General features: G+C 43.2%; 1 protein-coding gene across 1 annotated transcript in view; it reads left to right on the top strand.

Moving 5' to 3' along the window:
* Positions 1-214: 214 nt before the first annotated feature.
* Positions 215-21188, top strand: part of si:dkey-49n23.1 (semaphorin-3D) — a 31482-nt gene continuing 10508 nt past the window's right edge. The window contains exons 1-2 of the mRNA XM_068593963.1: positions 215-275; positions 14030-14248. Of these exons, the coding sequence (XP_068450064.1) occupies positions 14116-14248 (133 nt within the window). The 5' untranslated portion in view covers positions 215-275; positions 14030-14115. The remainder of the gene's footprint in view (positions 276-14029; positions 14249-21188) is intronic.

Genomic DNA, 21188 nt, shown 5'->3' with positions numbered 1-21188 from the left:
ATATGTGTTGATCCATATATATATATATATATATATATATATATATATATATATATATATATATATATATATATATATATATATATATATATATATATATGGATCAACACATCTATGTCGCTGTATAAACTCAATAGAAACTTAAAACTTCCCAGCGGTCCCTGAACGCATCCCGGTCGCAGGAGGAGGCTCCGCGTGTCTCACTGTGTTTACCCCGCAGAGCCGACCGGTCCGGATTACCTGAAGGACCCGAACCAGAGCCCGACTTCTGAAGGGTGAGTTCAACAACAACAACAACAACAACAACAACAACAACAACAACAACAACCTTCTCTCTGAACGGGACTGTGTTGACTTTACAGTTTGTTTGTCTTCATATTTAATCTCTGAGGATGAAGAGGCTCCTGATCACTGACGACACTTCAGAGGAACTTCTGTTTCCTTTCACTTAAAAGTTCCACTTAAACGTCCAGGGGGTCTTGTGGGACTTCAGGGGGTTCTGAGGTTCTTGTCTCTGAGGTTCAGGTTCTGGTCTCTGAGGTTCAGGTTCTGGTCTCTGAGGTTCTGGTCTCTGAGGTTCAGGTTCTTATCTCTGAGGTTCAGGTTCTGGTCTCTCAGGTTCAGGTTCTGGTCTCTGATGTTCAAGTTCTGGTCCATCAAGTTCTGGTTCTGTTCTCTCAGGTTCAGGTTCTGGTCTCCGCAGGATCAGGATCTGGTCTCAGAGGGTCAGGTTCTGGTCTCTGGGGTTCTGGTCTCTGAGGTTCTGTTTTCTCAGGTTCTGGTCTCTGAGGTTCTGGTCTCTGGGGTTCAGGTTCTGGTCTCTGAGGGTCTGGTCTCTGGGGTTCAGGTTCTGGTCTCTGAGGTGGTTTCAGGGGATCTTCAAGGATACTTTGGCATTATGAAGGAGCTTCCAGGACTTTTTGAAGATGTTTCTGGACATTTAGGACATTTGAAAGTCAGGGGTTCTAGTGGTCCGGTGATCCGGTGTTCCTGAGGTCCGGTGATCCGGTGGTTCTGTGGTTCCGTGGTCCTTGAGGACGCTCCAGGTTTCTGTTTTGGGTTCAGGTGCGTCTCACAAACAGCAGCTGACTCAACGCCTGATCGTCACAACGCTTCCTGTTATGGAGGACAATGTGCTGCTGCTTCCTGAGTGTGTGGGTGTGTGTGTGTGTGTGTGTGTGTGTGTGTGTGTGTTTGTTGTCTTCCTGGCTGCATTGTGTCATTGTGTTTCTGCTGCTGATAATAACAAAGTGATGCTGATTCACATCTGTGTGTGTGTGTGTGTGTGTGTGTGTGTGTGTGTGTGTGTGTGTGTGTGTGTGTGTGTGTGTATGTACAGTGTGTGTACAGTGTGTACTTGTACACACAGTCTGTGTACAGACAGTGTGTGTACTTATACTGTAGTACTTTGTAGTATTGTTGTGCCACTTCAGGAGGAAACATTGTGTAATTTCTATAATATTGTGTTTTATTTCATAATTAGAGGGAAAAAAACATCTAAAGTATACATTTACCTTAAGTTGTATTGTTGAATTATTTTATTGATTATTTGTTTTGTTTGAAACTCCCAGAGGTTCAGTTTTTCATCATGAAAGATGAAATATGTTGTTGTTGTTGTTGTTATTGACTTATTATTCATATGTGACTTTAGTTCTTGTTTCATGAACTAAGAAACGTTTCATAACTGTGAGCCTCTGACCTCTGACCTCTGAGCCGCTTGCCTTTGACCTCTAACAACCTCCGCTCCTAAACGTCTCCTTCGCTGAGCGATGAAGACGAGCGTGATGAAGACCCTGATCATGAATCATGAACACGCCTCCCTCATTCATTCAGTCTACCAGAGATTCTCATCATAATAATAACGTTTTAACATTGTTGTAACGTCAGGGGGCGTGGCCAGCACAGGGGCGTGGCCAGCACAGGGGCGTGGCCAGCACATCCTCATAACAGTTGGGTAAAAACATAAATATATTTTATTATTTATTAGGCTTTTATTGTGAAAAATGCTCCGGTCTTTGTGGCTCCGCTGGAGACGTTTAAGGTTAAAATGTTAACAAGCAGCTAGAGAGAGATTTACTAATATTATTATTATTTATTTAGTTACTCATTCATTTATGGATTCATGTGTTCATGTCCCGCCTGTTTGAGTGAGTGATGGTTTGAGGTTAACGTCACAAAAGGAAAAACATTCCAAATGTCACACCCTGAAAACCAAGAGCTGAACACACACACACACACACACACACACACACACACATACACACACACACACACACACACACACACACACACACACACACACACACACACACACACACACACACACTCACACACACCCCAAATAATGATAAAGAGCCCAGAATAACATCCTCCTCATCCTCCGTGAAGGCTCTCGTATGGTTTGAATAAATACCTTCATCCTCCTCCTCCAACCCACACACACACACACACACACACACACACACACACACACACACACACACACACAGTGGACCCTAAACACACAACACACCCTGAAGAAATGAGTCAGTTCATTTGAGATGTGATGTTGTTCACCAGCTGACTGCCACACACTCGCACAGTGTGTGTGTGTGTGTATGTGTGTGTGTGTGTGTATTTCCTGGTTGTTGTTCTTGCTGCTTCCTGAGTGTGTGAACACAGCAGAGCGGGATGTGAACACACAACCTGCCGTGGTGAGTTCTTCTCTTGTGGAGTTATGTGTTTATGAACTGAAGAGAGAGGAAAGAAACAGTTGCGTCACATCCCTCCGACTATAATAATAATAATAATAATAATAATAATAATAATAACTATTATTATTATTATTATTATTATTATTATATTGTTTAAACAGTGGTTCTCAAACTGTTTTCTTCAGAAGACGAACACGCTGTGCTGAATATTTATTGAAATCATTTTCTGTGACTCTTTCTTTGCTTTTTAAAAAACTGAATAAATAAAAGTTAAATCCCTTAAGTAACCCTTAACTTAGTAACCCTTAACTAAGTAAACCAGATCCATCAGACAGAAACTAATAACATCACAGTCCCTTAATTATAACAATAAAAATAAAGTTAATAAAGTGCAAAAGAAATACTTATATTTAAAAAAAAAACAACTTATTGTTTCTTAAAATAACCTGATTACTGAATATGTGTTCAAGATAATAACTAAGAACATGGAAACAGAATGAGAGAAGAGAAGAGAGAGAAGACAGGCGCAAAGAGAGGAGAAGAGCGAGGCGACCACCCACTCGGCTCAGAGTCTTGTCCCAGAGGACGTGACAGCAGCTCGGTGGTTCAAACCCCGGGTCAGGCTGCAGTGTTTCACTGGCCGGGTTCTAGGAGCAGATTAGCTGTGATGATGTCATCACGGTCACACAGACACAGTCTGTGTGTGTGTGTGTGTGTGTGTGTGTGTGTGTGTGTGTTTGTGTGTTTTAAGCAGCAGTGTGTGATTTATCAGCAAATCCAACACGACCTCTCATCGTGCTGATTTACCAACGTCCTGCATCCACGATCCATCGCTAAGAATAAACTAATAACATCATAACTATGATCATAACTATCACTGAGAGCAGGAGGAACCTGAAACATAAAAGCAAGCATCATTTATCCATCATAAGTCATATTTCAGTTGTTTGGCTGCAGTGCGTTGACTTCTTGAGGTTTTGTGTCACAGTGGATGTGTTGGTGGATTCTGAAGGTCGTTAGCTTTCCAGAAAGGTGCTAATCATGTGTAGCATCAAGCTAGCGACATGGAAATGTATATATTTTCATAACTTGGGGAGCTCTCTTTAGTCACTCTTGAGTCATAACTATGGTTCATGTTAATATTTATGGTTCATGTTAATATTTATGGTTGCATTGTTATAGACGTATTAGCTCCTGTGAGGCCGCGCAGTAGCATCAAGCTAGCGTGTGTTGCTGTCTCATCATGGCTCTGGTGGATTCATGTGAACGAGGACCTGGAGAGTGAGGAAGACCTCCTGATGAAGAGTTCTGCCCCATGTTTGTGGTTCATAACTTCATAATAACTTCATATTCAGTGGGAACCCTTCTGTCTGTAGACAGAACTGTTTCCATTCGCACAATATTTATCAACTCGTCTGTGTTCATTTTTATATATTTTTCTTCGTAACATTTGACCGTCGAATCATCATCATCATTCTTCTGTCTTTATTTTTTCTCATTGTGTGTGTCTGTGTGTGTGTACTTTGGCACTCACACACAGCTCTATCACACTATTGTGTCATTGTGTTCGTCTCGCCGACTAATTAATAACTTCTTATCAGGACGAGGCAACAATAAAGTGTTTCTGCCAAGCGGAGCGCTTCCTTCCTCTCCGAAAGCATCTGAACACACCGTGGAGCTGGCGCCAAGCAACACACACACACACACACACACACACACACACACGCACACACACACGTTATTTATTCTACAGCTAAATACTGTAGTCGCGTCCTTGGTTCTGCTCACACATTGTACATCTGTGTCTGCTCCCTGCTGAGCTCTGTTTGGTCCACACACACACACACACACACACACACACACACACACACACACACACACACACACACACACACACAGGGAAATGAAAGGCTGAGTTGTATTCGTGTCCTCGGGGAGACGTTTATTTAACTCACTACAGAACAATGTAGGCGACATAAAGGACTTTATTTAGGACGCCTTTGTCTCTTCTACTGTGTAAGTGTGTGTGTGACCAGCAATATATATATATATATATATATATATATATATATATATATATATATATATATATATATATATATATTGGCATAGCGTGTTTGGCATAGCGTGTTTGGGGCTTTGTGTGGCGCCTGACAGCTGACAGCCTTAAAGCGTCTTTTCTCAAAAACACAGAGCTGAGAACTAACAAGAGGATGAGGATGAGGATGAAGAACCTGATGAAGAGGAGCGAGAGGTCTTTTCTCTCTTTTGTCTGCGTGTGGTCGCCTCCCCGTCGGCCGGTCCCAGTGTTCCCAGCAGAACCAGTGAATAGACGCTCCGCTCACTGGTGGCTAAGACGCCTAATGAGGGGGGACTACTTTCTGTCTAAAGGCCTCTGTGTGTGAGTGTGTGTGTGTGTGTGAGTGTGTGTGTGTGTGTGTGTGAGTGTGTGTGTGTCAGATTGTTGAGTCGCTGGGTCCTAAAGTTGGGGATCCTCTGACATCGTCCTCTAGCGCCACCTTGAGGTTGAACGTATGAGAAAAATTGGACAAGACGCAGAAAGGCGGTACCTATCCCGTCCAATCAGAAGGAGTTTTCCGTGGTCTCCCTGGATCACTTCCTGGGTGCGTGTCCCCGCCCACGAGGTCCTGCTATCCGCACATTGATGAAGTTGCGGATTTTAAAAAAAAAAAATTTCACTTGCTTGATAAAAATTTCACAAATGCACAATTCTTAGCAGAACAAGTTATAATTTGCACTTCTTCGTGTCCTGTCATCACTGTTACGGACATCTTATCGGACACCAACGGCGTCACTAACTGCACTCCATGAATATATCCATAACATTAACTAAATTATGGGGAAACAAAGAAAAAGTTAGACCACAAGTTCCATAAAAACGGGTTAAGAGGACAAAGATGAAACTTCAAGGATCAGTTACGATCATTAACGTACACTCAGTAGCCAAACGTAGCTTAGCCATGCTAACGGTACTTTATACAACGAGCTAACATAGCTTCATCCGTCCTCAGAGAAACATTACATTTCGCTGACTCTTTTTCTTTTAGACCGTAGACACAACAACAGGGAGCGATTCAGGGTTAAGAGTCTTGTTCGGCCGGGCTTGAACCACCGATCCTCTCGTTGAGAGACGGGCGCGCTAACCGCCGAGCCACAGTCGTCGACGTCTAACGCGCTAAACATCTGGAGCCGAGAGGGCGTGACCCAGGGAGTCGTTCTCATACCTTTTAATGCCAAAAGGCTGCGTATTGTAAATGTAAAGAACTCGTTATGACACCGCAGAGAGAACTCTCCGTTCTTCTGTTGAGCGCCTCGGCACCGCGCCTCTCCAGCCGTTAACTTCTGAACCTCCACTCACTCGCCTCTAAATCAGGCCCAACGCGCCCTTATCTCGCGGCAGCCGCGGGTAAATGAAACTCGAGTTCTTGGTCTTACGTTGGCGCATGCCGATCTTTAGCGCTCCCTTCAGACCGGTCGGAATGTCAGACTTCAGCTCTGACTTACCGACACATGGACGTCTGTGTTGTTGCAATACGTCAGATCGGACTCGGCCCTCCTTCAGGTTACGGGCCTTTGAGGAGGCTTTGGGTTCAAAATCAATAGGGAGGAAAACGCCCAAACTCAAATACCCGACCACAAATCTTCTGCATCCGTCAAAGGTCTCGAATTCCTTCTGAGGTTTTCCTTTAAAGCACAAAAAATGTAATCAATCAACAACCCTCATTGGTTAAATCCATGTGTGGAGAGATGCGTTGATCGATAATTAAACATTATCTTTAACCTCAGTGAACTTTGTTCTTTGTTGCAGGACTAATATTTTAAGATCTGATGCATTTCAGATCTATAACATTCCGATAGCATCTTCTCACTTTAGTGACTTGACTTGACTTGCGTAAGAGTCCACAGGCCGTCTCATATCCTTCTCCTTCCTGACGCTGCCATCTGGAAGCGGATGACATCAGCCTTTCCTCTTCCCAGAATCCCCCCGAGACAGAGAGCGGATATTTCCTCGAGGCCTCAGTCAGATAGAGGTAGGGGCAACGTCACGGAGAGGCGAGGAAGACGCCGTCCTCTTCCCAGAATGCTTCGTACCGTCCAGCTCGGTTCCCACAGAGCCGGTTGTTTGTCTTGACTCTCGTTCCTCTGGAAAAAAACCAGACGCGCACTCGACCAGCAAAGTCTTTCATCTGGACATGAAACAAGTTATTTTACCTCGTCGCTCCTCTTTCTATCCGTGGTCACGAACTGTGGATACCCTGTGAGACCCAGACAGGTGTGACACGACAAAAGAACAATGTGTAGACTCCTTCACGCAGACAGCGGTCTTACGTCACAATAAATGTGCTGCAATACGCAGACACGTCTAGAAATCAAGGGGTTTGTAATCCACGAGAAAGATCAGAGGAAGAGGTCTTTCAGCCAAGAGACGACGAGTTATTTTAACCCAAACCATCATCTTCATTAACAATGCTTAAGTATTTCATCATCTTTATTAAACATAACTCAGTATTTCATCATATTTGTGAACATAACTAAGTATTTCATCATCTTTACATAACTTCATCATCTGGGATCCATTTATTTCGACAAAAACAATAAAGATCACACAAAACAGGGACTTTCCTTTATGTTTTTATCCTGATGTCACAGCGTATTTATCGTTAAGGAGTTTGTTTTTCTATGTCGGGAAAAATAAATGTTTTCCTTTCCACCTTCTTCTGAAGAGAACATGTTGGACTCTCCCTCCATCATCTAGAACGTTGTTCTGGTTTCCTGAGGAGCGTCTACGTCTTCCTGCAGGACTCTGAAGTCACGGAGACGGGAACGAGGTCCAACTTCTGTAAACTCAGGAGCCAAAGAGAATAAAACAGTCAAGACGAGAGATGGACCCAAAGACTGAAGCAGCAAGTCACATCACAGAGATGATTCACCACAAAGACACACAAAACAACCACAAAGAGATACAAAACAACCACAAAGAGACACAAAACAACCACAAAGAGACACAAAACAACCACAAAGAGAGACAAAAGAACCACAAAGAGACACAAAACAACCACAAAGAGAGACAAAAGAACCACAAAGAGACACAAAACAACCACAAAGAGACACAAAATAACCACAAAGAGAGACAAAAGAACCACAAAGAGACACAAAACAACCACAAAGAGATACAAAACAACCACAAAGAGAGACAAAAGAACCACAAAGAGACACAAAACAACCACAAAGAGACACAAAATAACCACAAAGAGACACAAAACAACCACAAAGAGAAACAAACAAGAGATGAAGAATTACTGACAAAACAACCACGTGAGTTACAAGAGACAGGAATCGATCACAAAGAAGCACAAAATGAGGAGAGATGAAAAATGATAACAAAGAGACACAAAACAACTACAAACATAGAAAACAACCACAAAGAGACAAAAAAACAAGCGGTTAAACCACAATAAGTCCTTTGTGGGTCTTTTGTTGCTCTCATCATCCACGATAAGTAGCAGCATCTTTAAGTCGGATGCCAGCAGCGTCTATGTGCTCTAATAAAGTGTGTTTTATGGCGTGTTAATCCACAGCAGATTAAGTCTCAGCTGCAGAACATTTCCACTGAATTCAATCCACTGAGCGTTTTATGAGTTTGAGTCTGAAGTTTTTCTTCCTCCTCAGAGGAAGAAAAACAAAGCTTTGTGTTCAGGACTGGAGACGGTTGCACCGGCGGTTTGATGCTGAGACTCACTGTGAGGACGTGATGTCACTTCCTGCTTCAGGTGCTCATGCATTGATCTCTCTGGTGAGACTTACACACATACAGGCGCCTCGATGGAAAGTTTATTATTACATATTACATCCGAGTGTAAAGACTTATTTATGGAAGCGACAAAAAACTAAACAAGAAGTCATAATTGTGAGATAAAAAATTATAATTATAAGATAAAAAATTATAATTATAAGATAAAAAAGTTATAATTATGAGATAAAAAGTCATAATTATGAGATAAAAAGTTATAATTATGAGATAAAAGTCATAATTATGAGATCAAAAGTCATAATTATGAGATCAAAAGTTATAATTATGAGTTAAAAGTCATAATTATGAGATAAAAAGTTATAATAATGAGATAAAAAGTCATAATTATGAGATAAAAAATTATAATTATGAGATAAAAAGTCATAATTATGAGATAAAAGTCATAATTATGAGATAAAAAGTCATAATTATGAGATAAAAAGTTATAATAATGAGATTAAAAGTCATAATTATGAGATTAAAAGTCATAATAATAAAAAAGCACACTTTTTATCGCATTTTTTTAATCTCATAATTTCAACTTTATTTTCTCATAATTATGACTTTTTACCTCATAATGATGACTTATTTTGTGACGAACTCCCTCCAAAACAGAATAGATGAAGTCAATATAAAACAACACAGATAGCAGCATCGACGCGTCCGTGTTGTGAGAGGAAGAGCAGCGACAGGAGGATGCTGCAGGATTATCTGATACCAGGAACATGAGATGGATTACAATCTGTTCTTTGGCCTCGTGATCTCTCCTCGACACGCCGTGACGTCCGCGTTAAACCTCCAGGAACAAAATGAAAAACAAATGTTGGAACGTCAGAGAAAGAGATTTACTGTTTACTGCTCTTTAATCATTCCCATCCACCTCAGTGCTTTCACGTGCGTGTATTCATCCTCCTGAGAAAGTAGTTCTGAACGTTTACGACATCGTTCACTGCGATGCCAAACGTGCAGGCAGCTGCGTTTCTTTTAGTTCTCATGCTCAAACCTAATTTTCATATTTTGTTGATGCCTTGAAGTAACAAATAAAGTTTTGTCACACACCAGCTGAAGCGATTAAAGTTAATACGTCAATCAATCTGCAGAAAACTGAAGCATAGACTTCTATACAACCAGAGGAGTCGCCCTCTAGTGGTCAGGAGAGAGAATGCAGCTTTAACACATGAAGCATAGACTTCTATACAACCAGAGGAGTCGCCCCCTGGTGGTCAGGAGAGAGAATGCAGCTTTAACACATGAAGCATAGACTTCTATACAACCAGAGGAGTCGCCCTCAGGTGGTCAGGAGAGAGAATGTAGCTTTAACACATGAAGCATAGACTTCTATACAACCAAAGGAGTCGCCCCCTGGTGGTCAGGAGAGAGAATGCAGCTTTAACACATGAAGCATAGACTTCTATACAACCAGAGGAGGCGCCCTCAGGTGGTCAGGAGAGAGAATGTAGCTTTAACACATAAAGCATAGACTTCTATACAACCAAAGGAGTCGCCCCCTGATGGTCAGGAGAGAGAATGCAGCTTTAACACATGAAGCATAGACTTCTATACAACCAGAGGAGTCGCCCCCTGGTGGTCAGGAGAGAGAATGCAGCTTTAACACATGAAGCATAGACTTCTATACAACCAGAGGAGTCGCCCCCTGGTGGTCAGGAGAGAGAATGCAGCTTTAACACATGAAGCATAGACTTCTATACAACCAGAAGAGTCGCCCCCTGGTGGTCAGGAGAGAGAATGCAGCTTTAACAGGTTAAAAGGATGAAAACGGTGCATTTTGTCGTGGTTTAGTTTTCATGTCCAGTTGACCGCCTGCTTTAACTTTAACGCATACTCAGAGCATTTTGAAATATGTTTCTTTCTTCCTTCAAAGGGGAGAAAAGTGGCATGAAAAGAAATGAAAGATGATATTTTCATTGAAGGGTTACTTTCTAAATTGAAGTTGTCTTCAGTGGAACAATGAGCTGACCTCGTCCAGATGTCGACAGCTCAGCGTCTGCTTTGTTTTCCTCTCGGTGTTCGTGGCAGTGGTTTAAAGGCTTTGCACTCGTTCCACATGTTTTCAGACAAGCGATCACTTCTGTTCCTGCTGCTGCTCCGTCTCTGTGACCTTCAGGCGACGCCGTGGTGCTCTGCTGAGACACACAGAGGTCACACAGTCGGGTCCCGGGAAGGCCTCGGGCCTTATGTTTGCTGTTTGACAGCATCTTAATGAATTTGAATCGGATTTTTAAGTTTAAGTTATGAATAACTTCAGCTGAAGAAGTCTCAAACCTTAAGTTTTGCCAGATAGATGAGTCATTTCCTGTTTATTAACAATCAAATAAAATATGCTTTTTTTTCAAATTTGTTTTGCAGATTTTGGCATTACATCTGTGACCAATTTATTAGCAATTCATCCAATAAGTGTTGAGACATTTCATTAAAAATGTGAACGTCACGGTTTCACTGGAGGGAAATCAGGAGGTCATTCATCAGGATTCTTCATCTGGGAATCCAGTCTGAACCAAAAGACTGAGACTAAACCTAACTGTTGCTTTAGTTGTCTAACCTAACTAGTGGTGGTTTAGTTGTCTAACCTAACTGTTGGTGGTTTAGTTGTCTAACCTAAATGTTGGTGGTTTAGTTGTCTAACCCGGTGGTGGTTTAGTCTGTACCTGAAACCAATAGATTGTATTTCTGTGACTATTTCCCAACCTGCCATGAGACCAAGTGGAGCTGGTACAATAAAAAAGGAGAAAGAAGGTATCACAGAGAAATCTATCCACTTATCAGAACCAAGTCTTACTTTGGACCCAGTTTCAGGTCGTGTGATGAAGGACGTCCATTGGGATCAAGATGATTAGTTTCAGGACTCTGACAGAGAAAAGACTTAAGAAAGCAGCGACATTAACTGAGACGACAGCAAGAATATGCAGATGGAGGGAAGTCAGGTATTAAGTCATGGAGAGGATTAGAGGGTCGGCTGGAAAGATGTCGCCTAGAGGCGAGAGGAAGACTCCCAGGAGGAAATACCTAAACTTGAGGTGATAAATGAAAGAGATTAAACGGTAGCAGGCGTAATGGAACCCGGTAAATCAGTGAAGAAGGAGATTCTTCAGCTTTCCCTCCAGATTTTCACTGTAAACACAATAAAAACCTATAATCCCCCGAGCGGCAGCGAGAAAACGCCGCCGATGTTTTTTTTTCCTTCTTCTCCGGAGAGACGGAGGTCAGAGGAAGCATGTGAAGTATTCGGAGGCTGTGGGTTCAGGAGGCGGGTCAGGAGTGTATCTGCTCTGAACCTGCTACACAAAACTACAACGTCCTTCTGAAGCTCGTCAGCAGACACATTGTCCATATTTAGAAAGTCCACTTTTGACTTTTTCATTCAGTCCTCATGCAAACAAACGTTTCCGTCTATCAACAGAGGAAGCTCCTCACAAAGACCTTCTATTTCGGGATTGCGTGTTTTATATTATTTATTTATGTAAGGTTAGGGCCCCAAAGCTTTATGAAGATTATACAGTGACCTGAATATCATCCAAACAACCACAACCATTGTGTGTACAATGTTGATATTTATTATGTGTTTTACACTGTGAAAAACAGCCAAACTGACCCCAGAGAACAGTGATGCGTACAAGATGTGTACAATACATTGAAAACATATCATTACGCTCATGTTATGTTCACCCAGTTGTCCCTGTTGAATCAGGAAAATTCATGAAATGTGAAGCAAAAATAAGATGTCAATCATTTATTTAGAGACGTTAAACAGTGAATGAGGTCAAATGGAGGGTTCCATGTTTCCATCCTCGTGTTGTTCCATCACCGACAAATAACCAGAGTGTAAATTCAGTTTTTGAACGTGTAGACGAGCGGCGTGGACGAGGGTCTGCATGTGGTTGGTCTACATGTGGTTGGTCTACATGTGGAGGGTCTCGTTGTTGAGCTGCAACAGGAAGAGGAAACAATGATGGGTAGAGCTGATAACCATGGGAACCGGTTCCCCTCAACAATGTCCTCTCCAGGATGTCTCTTCACAGCGTTGTTTACTTGTAAACAAAGACCCTGAACTGACAGAGAGATGGAGCTGGGACCCCCGATTATGTATATTGTATAATTTGGTGTTATATGAAACTGGGCCCAGTGACATGTATACACTGTGTTACTGAGCGTTCAATACTAAGCTGTTCAAATAATACACAGGTTTACAACAAACAAGGGTTTTTAAAATGCAAATATTGTAATAATTGATTACATATTGAATGACGCGGTTCTGTGTAGCTTTCCAGTAAAATACAGTTAACTGTTGTTTACGCTTCACACAAGACAGTTGTCTCAAACACACAAAACAAACTGCCAGGTTTCTTCTTTTCGGCTCTCGGAGAATTAATTTCATGAATTATCATGAAAACGTGACGGATGGTGATGAATTATCACGTGAAAACCTCCTGCAACTGTGTGTCAAGGTGTCACAGGAAATGACCACAAAGAGACAGGAAATGACTATGAATAGGTGAAAAAGATAGAAGAGAGACACAAAACACAAAAAGAATTACCATAAAGAGACACACATTTATAACAAAAAGACACAAAATGGCCGAAAAGAGGCATAAAAAGACCACGAAGAGGCACAAAATTACCATCAAATTAGACAAAATGACTGCAGACAGTCTCAAGACGCTCCGTCTGGGTTTCTCTCCTGTGAAGTCGTGCTCATACCTTCTCCTCGTCCTTGTGCATTAAAGCGGCTAACCAGCTAGCTGTCTTTCCTCTCTCAGCAGCTACTTCCTGCTTTCGTTTCTCAAACTCAACTCCTCCAGCGGTGCAGCATGATGAATTGCCCCGTTTCCCTCGTGAGCGGCGTTCCCACATTAAAACACCACTTGAGCCGCACATCCAGCTCCTGTGGACCGGAGATGAATCCAGGTGTGAGCTCAGGAGGCATCCGGAGAGCAGAGGGAGCACGTTGGATCGACGTGCTATGAGGATATCGTATCGCTCAAAACTGTTTCTAATAAGTTTCACGCTCATGACCAGAGGACAAGTAAATGTCCTCTGGTTGTATAGAAGTCTGCGTCATGTCTAAAGCTGCATTCTCTCTCCTGACCACCAGGGGGCGACTCCTCTGGTTGTATAGAAGTCTATTTAAATGACTCTTTTGATGTATTCCCTCAGTAAACATTGTAAACATAAGTTTATGTCTCAATCTCTAGTTTCAAGTCTTCTTCTATACATCACGATGTTCATTTAGTAAATTATGGTCATTTAGAGTCAAACAGACCATAGAGCAGGAGACGCTTTAGGGGGGGGGGCTAAAGGTGATTGACAGGTCGACACCAGAGACGTACACGGGGCTCTACGTTACTCCCCCTCAGTCCACATATGTCAGCAATGATGAATGGAGTTAATACCAGCAGGGGCATGAGATCAGGTTGCATAGAGCTGCTGTCAGATTAATCAAAGTGTGATAAAGAACATTTCACATCTAAAGTGTCTCCATCTCTCTCTTTCTCCGTTCCTCCTCCAGTCAGCTGCAACTCAGACTGCAACGTGACGAGTCAACCTCCTTCCATCTGTCTCTCGTCGGCGCCAAAGGTCGGTCAGAGGTCAGAGATGCCGGCAGCCGGAGGGCCGAAGCCTCCTCGGCTGCTGCTGCTGAGCCTCCACCTGCTGCTGCTGTGGCTGCAGCCGGCAGCCGGCAACGCCTGGACGCAGACGGGGCCCCGGCTGCAGCTCTCCCACCAAGGTAGGAAGTGACCACAACATGACCACAAAGAGACACAAAATAACCACAAAGAGACACAACATGACCATAAAGAGACACAACATGACTACAAAGAGACACAACATGACCATAAAGAGGCCCAACATGACCACAAAGACACACAAAATAACCACAAACAGACACAACATGACCATAAAGACACACAAAATGACAATAAGATGACACAAAATGACCATAAAGAGACAAAAGATGACCAAAAAAGACACAAAATGACCACAAAGAGACACCCTGACAGCTCGTTCAATCACCTTGTGGATGTTTTCTGAGCTCTGTCGCTCGTCACGGCTTCTTCGGCGATGTTTTATTCGGGGAAACGCACACGAAATCAGACCGAACGAGTGTTTCTAAAATCAGATTTGGGTCAATAAGTTGTGGAGGTTTGAATTCGGCTTCAAGAGTTTCTTTAGGAGAGTTTCTTTAGGAGTTTTTAAGAGTTTCTTTGAGAGTTCCTTTGAAAGTTTCTTTCCGAGTTTCTTTCACATGTGTTTACGAGAACATCAGGCGCTCTGTAACAACAACTCGGTCAGAACGGATTGAATTGACGAAGTCTGGATCCAGTTTGAGGTTTTCAGACCCAAAGTCTGAGCTGGAGGGAACTGTGCGACTCCATCATGGAGATCCAGTTGGTAGCGTCTGTTCCCACAGAAACAACGTCTTCCAACATGCAGGGAATGCACTTCTTCTCTTGGAGAACATTGAGGTCTCAGTTAACCTCTTTCCTCCAGTAAAACTCTTGATGGGAGCAGCAGAAGGGAATAAAGAGGGAGATTACCAGATTAGCGACATGGGAGGTGAAGCTGTGATAATAGGTGTCACGGTGCCAATAAACATGTTGGAAACGGCCTCCATTACATTAAACGCTTACGGTAAAGCGTCATCGAAGGTTTCCAGACCTCAGGTTGTTTCAGGTCAGATTCATGTGACGTTGGAAGCTGCTATGCGGTGGGGCGAGTTATCGACGGGCGAGGAACCCAAAACTACGCTCTCAAAAGCTGCTGAAGTGAAAAACGAAGCCTTTGAGGCCAAAGAGAGGCGTCGGCAGGAAGACAGCTGTGGATCCAGACTGCCCAACGGCACGAAGGCAAACGCCATCCAGACGGTCTGCAGCTTGAGTTCAGAGGAACGTAAACCGGGAAGAAGAACTCATCGATCCTGTTGAGCCCTTTGACGTCAGGTCACAAGGTACAAGTCAAGAAAAAAGCATGTTAGGTATCAAATTACAACCTCTGAACACAACTCAAACAATAAAAAGGGTTTAGGGTTGTGCTGCGTTCACAACAAAAGCGTTGCGAAAAAGCACATTTTCCGCCAGGTGTGAATGAAGCGATTCAACCGAACGGCGCGTTGCAAAAAATTGCTTTGACAAAACATTTGCTTTGACGAAAAAACCCACGTGACGCTGAATCGCTGAATCAAACTGCTGTCGATCCGCCTGAAGGAGCGCTGATAGCAGCCGTGATTCGGACGCTGTTGTGGGACTACGGATAATATTATGAACCCAGACACCATGGAGGTCGATGTTCCCACGAATGTGGAATTTACACAACAAGTATAAAGCAGAACTATAGTGGTTATTTCCATGGCGGAAACGGTAACTGTGTTTACAGAGATAAGCCACGCCCCCTTTCAGGCACAAAGTGTTGGGAAAATTCACAAAATTCACTTTTGGTCTGTGTGTTTGTGTAATGAACCTCGAAGAAGTTTCCTCCCACTGACGTGTGTGTGTGTGTGTGTGTGTGTGTGTGTGTGTGTGTTTTACTACCAGTAGCAGCTCAGTGGTTTTAATGGCAGTAAAGTGAACTTTCGTTAATGAAGTCTGATCCTCTCGCTGCAGGATCAACATTATAGACTATTAAGGTTTTATAAGCAGATACTCAGACAGGAGCTTCAGGGCAACGAACACACACATACACACACACATACACACACACACACACACAGAGGGAGAGAGTGTGTGCGTCACAGCTGACCCAGTGTTTGACCTGAACAGGAATCCAGAGAGACCAGCCCTCATCCTGAAGGGAGACACTGTGTGTGTGTGTGTGTGTGTGTGTGTGTGTGTGTGTGTGTGTGTGTGTGTGTGTGTGTGTGTGTGTGTGTGTGAGAGAGTGTGTCTGTGTGTGTGTGCGTGTGTATGTGTGTGTCTCTGTGTGTGTTCTTAATGCAGATTCACGCTCATTCTCGGTCCCTGTCAATGAGCTCATCCTTTATAATCTCCTTCTCACAAAAAGCCTTCGATGGCGTGACCTCTGATTGGCTGAGCGGCCTCAGGGAGCCGTGTGATTGGCTGAGGTCGTCTTCATGGACGTGTGTTCCTCGCTCCCCAAAGGCAGCAGGTGTGTGTTCTGCACCGGCATTCATATCAACTTCTTTAACGTTTCACAAACAAACGCTCCGGGAGTCGAGAAACAGCCGACGTGTCTCCACCCGTCTGGGGCTCAAGGTGAGTTAAAACAAACGCCACCGCAGCGTTTCATGATCAGAGATGTTTCTTATGCAGCAAGGTCCGAACCGTGGTGTGTGTTTACTTTTTCTCTGGAAGTCAAATGTGTGTGTGTCAGTGTGTGTGTGTGTGTGTGTGTGTGTGTGTGTGTGTCTGTGTGTGTGTCTGTGTGTGTCTGTGTGCGTGTTGTTTCAGAGCCGGTTCAGAGAACATTTAACTTCTTTGACAAGAGTTCTTCCTGCTGTTAATTTTTGACGCTGACGTGGAATAAATCCAACAAAAACACGCTGACCTCATGTGGGACTGTGGGATGGGAATGAGACACACACACACACACACACAGACACACACACACACACACGCTCACTGATAGGTGTGTGCGTGTTATCTCTCTGTCACACAGTGTTTTCATAGCTGCTCCGTCAGACAGATATAAAAACACAAACTGACATAAACGCTTGTACTCCACGTATGCACAAATATCCAATTATCATTTTGACAGCTGCCCACATACACACACACACACACGCACACACACACACACACACACACACACACACACACACACACACTCACACACACATCTGCGGCACACATGTTACCACATTTATCGTCCTTTTTATAATTTGGTAAACTCACCAAAGAAAAACTGCCAAAACGGATTAAATTCACGAAACCAAAGTTGTGTGTGTGGTTGTGTGTCTGAGGTTGTGTGTGTGAGAGAGGGAGAAACCCAAAAGAGAGAGAGGTTATGCTCACATACTTACTGTAATGTGACCTGTATTGAGACCAGCCCCATCCTGCAGGGAGACACTGTGTGTGTGTGTGTGTGTGTGTGTGTGTGTGTGTGTGTGTGTGTGTGTGTGTGTGTGTGTGTGTGTGTGTGTGTGTGTGTGTGCAACCTCCTGGGAGGTGTTGCTCGTACCTCGTGGTGTCATGCAGTGAACCTTAACCTTTGACCCCGCCCTGATTAAAGGAGGTAGATTTAGGAGGAGAGACAATGGAGACAAATGAGGGAGAGGGTAAGGTGTCAAGAGAGGGACAAGGAAAGGAAAGAAGGAGAGATGAAGGTAGGGAGGGGGAGGAAAGTGGAAGGAGGGTAGATGGAGGTAGGGAGGAAGGAGGAAGGTGAAAGGTGGGAGGAAGGAGGGAGGGACAAGGGAGGGAGCGATGACACGTTGGTTTCCAAGTTCATGAAGTTGTCGAGCACCTGAGACAAAACAGGAGAGAGAGGAAGGTCAGAGAGGTCGACCGCCGTTAAGAAAGCTGCAGTCTGTCAGGTCAAACTGTGTGTGTGTGTGTGTGTTTTAGTTATAACATGACAAAGCAATCCATGATAAAACAGCAGAGACACATTAACACAACTACGCTACTGCAGATGTAACAACAGTAACACAACCAGCAGTTCCCTCACCAGAAGCTGTTCTCTTAAAGAGACAGTCCTCCTCTCTAACAAGCAGTTCAGGGACGCTTCAGGGCGTCGACAGTAAACCCTCCACCAAGTCCGTTCCTCCTCCTTCAGCCATCGAGTGTTAAAACTACAGCAAGGAAGGAGGAAAGTCTTAAAAGCTGCTGCATGACAGGACATGAGGACACCATTAAGATGCATGGAGTGGATTTATGAAAAGCTATGGAACTATGATACTTGTATGGAATAATATTTTATGTTTATAATGACTGGCTAACAAGTGAAGATGAGATGAATGATTTATATTTATGTGTTAAAGTTATACATCTGTTTGTTGATGAGGTGTTTTGGAGGCACAAAAAGCTTGTAATCTTTACCTTTATGTTCAGTTGAGTTTCTTTTTTTCTTTATTAGCTGGCTGAAATAAATGAAATAATTTAGAAAAATACATATTAAATAAAAAAAAAATATATATATATACACATTACATAAAATACAGATTAGAATTGTGATTATTTGTATTGATTTGATCTCTATACATTTGTATTAATGCTGCTGTTGTCGTTCTGTTAGAGCTCATATTCATCACCATATTTAAATGTTGAATGTTAGTTTTCACTTCGTCTTTATCGCCCACAAAACACAAAAGATTTGTTCACGTTTGGATGTGAAATATTATTCATGTGCACAACGAGACGCTGACCTTTAACCTCGCAGGACGTCTGTCTTCTTTTTATGTTTTTAGATTCTCTGCTGGTGTTACATGCCAGATGAGAGGAGAGAGTGATGCTGTACACGCACACACACACACACACACACACACACACACACACACACACACTGGTTAGCGTCACACAGCCGGCAGCTGACAGACGTCCTCGATCTCTAACTCGTTACCTGATAAGACACGTAGATAACAGCTGATTACAGCTCTAGTGAGATGAGTGAGAGTGTGTGTGTGTGTGTGTGTGTGTGTGTGTGTGTGTGTGTGTGTGTGTGCTGATGGCATGGGTTACGTCTCACACACACACACACTTTCCCACGATTACCTGAAGGGAGGTTTTCATACGCTGTAGTTCTCACATTGTCAGTGTTTGGGGTCAGAAGTTTTTTTTTCTTCAGTTTTTTACCTTTCTGACGCTCGTCGAGGCTTCTACACACACACACACACACACACACACGCACACATTTACTTCGTCATTTACCGCAGACAAATACCAAAGACATCACACACACACACACATGCACACACTCCCTCTCTCTTATTTGACACCTCACTCTGTTTCCCCTCAGGTGTTTACCAAACACTCTGTTAACACTTTGACCTCCTTAAAAATGATTACTGTGTGTGTGTGTGTGTGTGTGTGTGTGTGTGTGCACGTGTGCATGCACGTGCGTGTGTGTGTACACTTGGGCCGTGTAAGTCATTGATGCTCTGATGGTTGAGCTCGCTGACACTAAACGGTGGCGCTGCTACTGGATCCGCTAACAAAAAACAAACATCAGACCAGGAAGTGTTTAGACTGGTCTGGAAACCTGAGCCTGCAGGGGGGGAGGAGCTTCAATCAGTCTAACTTTATTTACAGAGCACATACAGACGGACCACATCAGAAACACCAGAACATCTGGACTGCGGCTAGCGGATAACGGCTTGCGGCTAACGGCTTGCGGCTAGTTGTTGTTTCCCTTCTGCCTCAACGAGACAATTCAAGAAAACAAAAATAAGACGTCAAAGTGAAACTAAAAGGTTTAATATGAAGACGTAGATAACCTGCTTGGTCCCAAGAGAGTTATTTTAAAGATGTGGTATCTATGTTGAACGTACCGCGAGGGCCGCTGGCTTGAATTTTGTTGCATTTCCTCATTGGTCCTTTTCGTCTGAACACAATGAGATATCAAGGCGGCGCCTAAAGGTCCACCCGGACATGTGTGCCAAATTTTAAGTCAGTCTTGGTTGGTAAAAATCGTGGGCTTTCACAACTAAAGGGGGCGCTATCCAGACATTTTCCCCGACTTTTTTCCGAAACCCCAATCTGATCATCATTCAAATTTTGAATGATATACAGTAGGTTTAGCCCAATCCAATCTTTTCCCTGTGAGACTAAAAGCATCAAGACGTAGGTGACCAGGAAGTGGTTTTGTCGTCACGCGTCCCGACTGATGTCAAACAAACCGACCAGCAGAAGAAGAGAGACGCCGCTCCCTGAAGTCACTGCGCTCCATTCACTCAATCAGCAGCTAGCTTGTCCAGAAACCCGTCCAGGTCCCGCTGAAGCGTTTCCCCTGCTGAAGGGCCCTCGAGCAACACGAGGAACCGCCGATCTGAAACATCTGGATCTGATGTGTCAACCTCCAGGAGTCACTTTCAACTTTTTTACATGTTACATCTCTTTAACTTAAGTTAAGTGAACGCAACTCAATGTGTCAAGGAGCTCGTTCTGGATGTATCTCAGGACGCGCTAATGCTAATGTACTCTATTACACAAAAACAACACAATGCACAACGCACCACGAGTGTGAAAGATAAGTGTGAAAGAGAAGCTAAGAGTATGACAGATAAGCTAAGAGTAGGAAAGATAAGCTAAGAGCAATCATTTACATGTGAGTTTTAAAGATTTAAGATTCAGGAGTCAAATAATCTAAAACACGCCAAAAAAAAAGAGAAACCAATAAAAAACTTTTTTTGAAGAATGTCGCTCTTTTAAATTTACTTTCTGTTCAGTAGAAAACCAGATGTTATCATCTGCTGTGTGTGTGTGTGTGTGTGTGTGTGTGTGTGTGTGTGTGTGATGTCTTTGGTATTTTGGTATTTGTCTGCTGTAAATGACGTAGAACAGACAGGTGAGGAATCCTGTCTGTTCTTATCTAATCATCTAGCTTTTATCTGTGAGCGATAACACTCTCCTCCCTCTTCCTCCTGATTATCTTCCTCCTCCTCCTCACTGTGATTATTGATTCCTCCTGTGAGCCCAATAAAGGTTTTCTTGTAATCTCACCTGCTCATCTAGCTTTAGTTCTTTTGTTCCTGCTTCGCTTAACTGAGCAAAACG

Source organism: Clinocottus analis, unplaced genomic scaffold, assembly GCF_023055335.1.
Source record: "Clinocottus analis isolate CAN_PGR_092001 unplaced genomic scaffold, fCliAna1.0.p SCAF_3, whole genome shotgun sequence".
NCBI lineage: Eukaryota > Metazoa > Chordata > Actinopteri > Perciformes > Cottidae > Clinocottus > Clinocottus analis.
The sequence above is the reverse complement of the archived record's forward strand: the minus strand, read 5'-3'. Positions and strand labels throughout refer to the sequence as shown.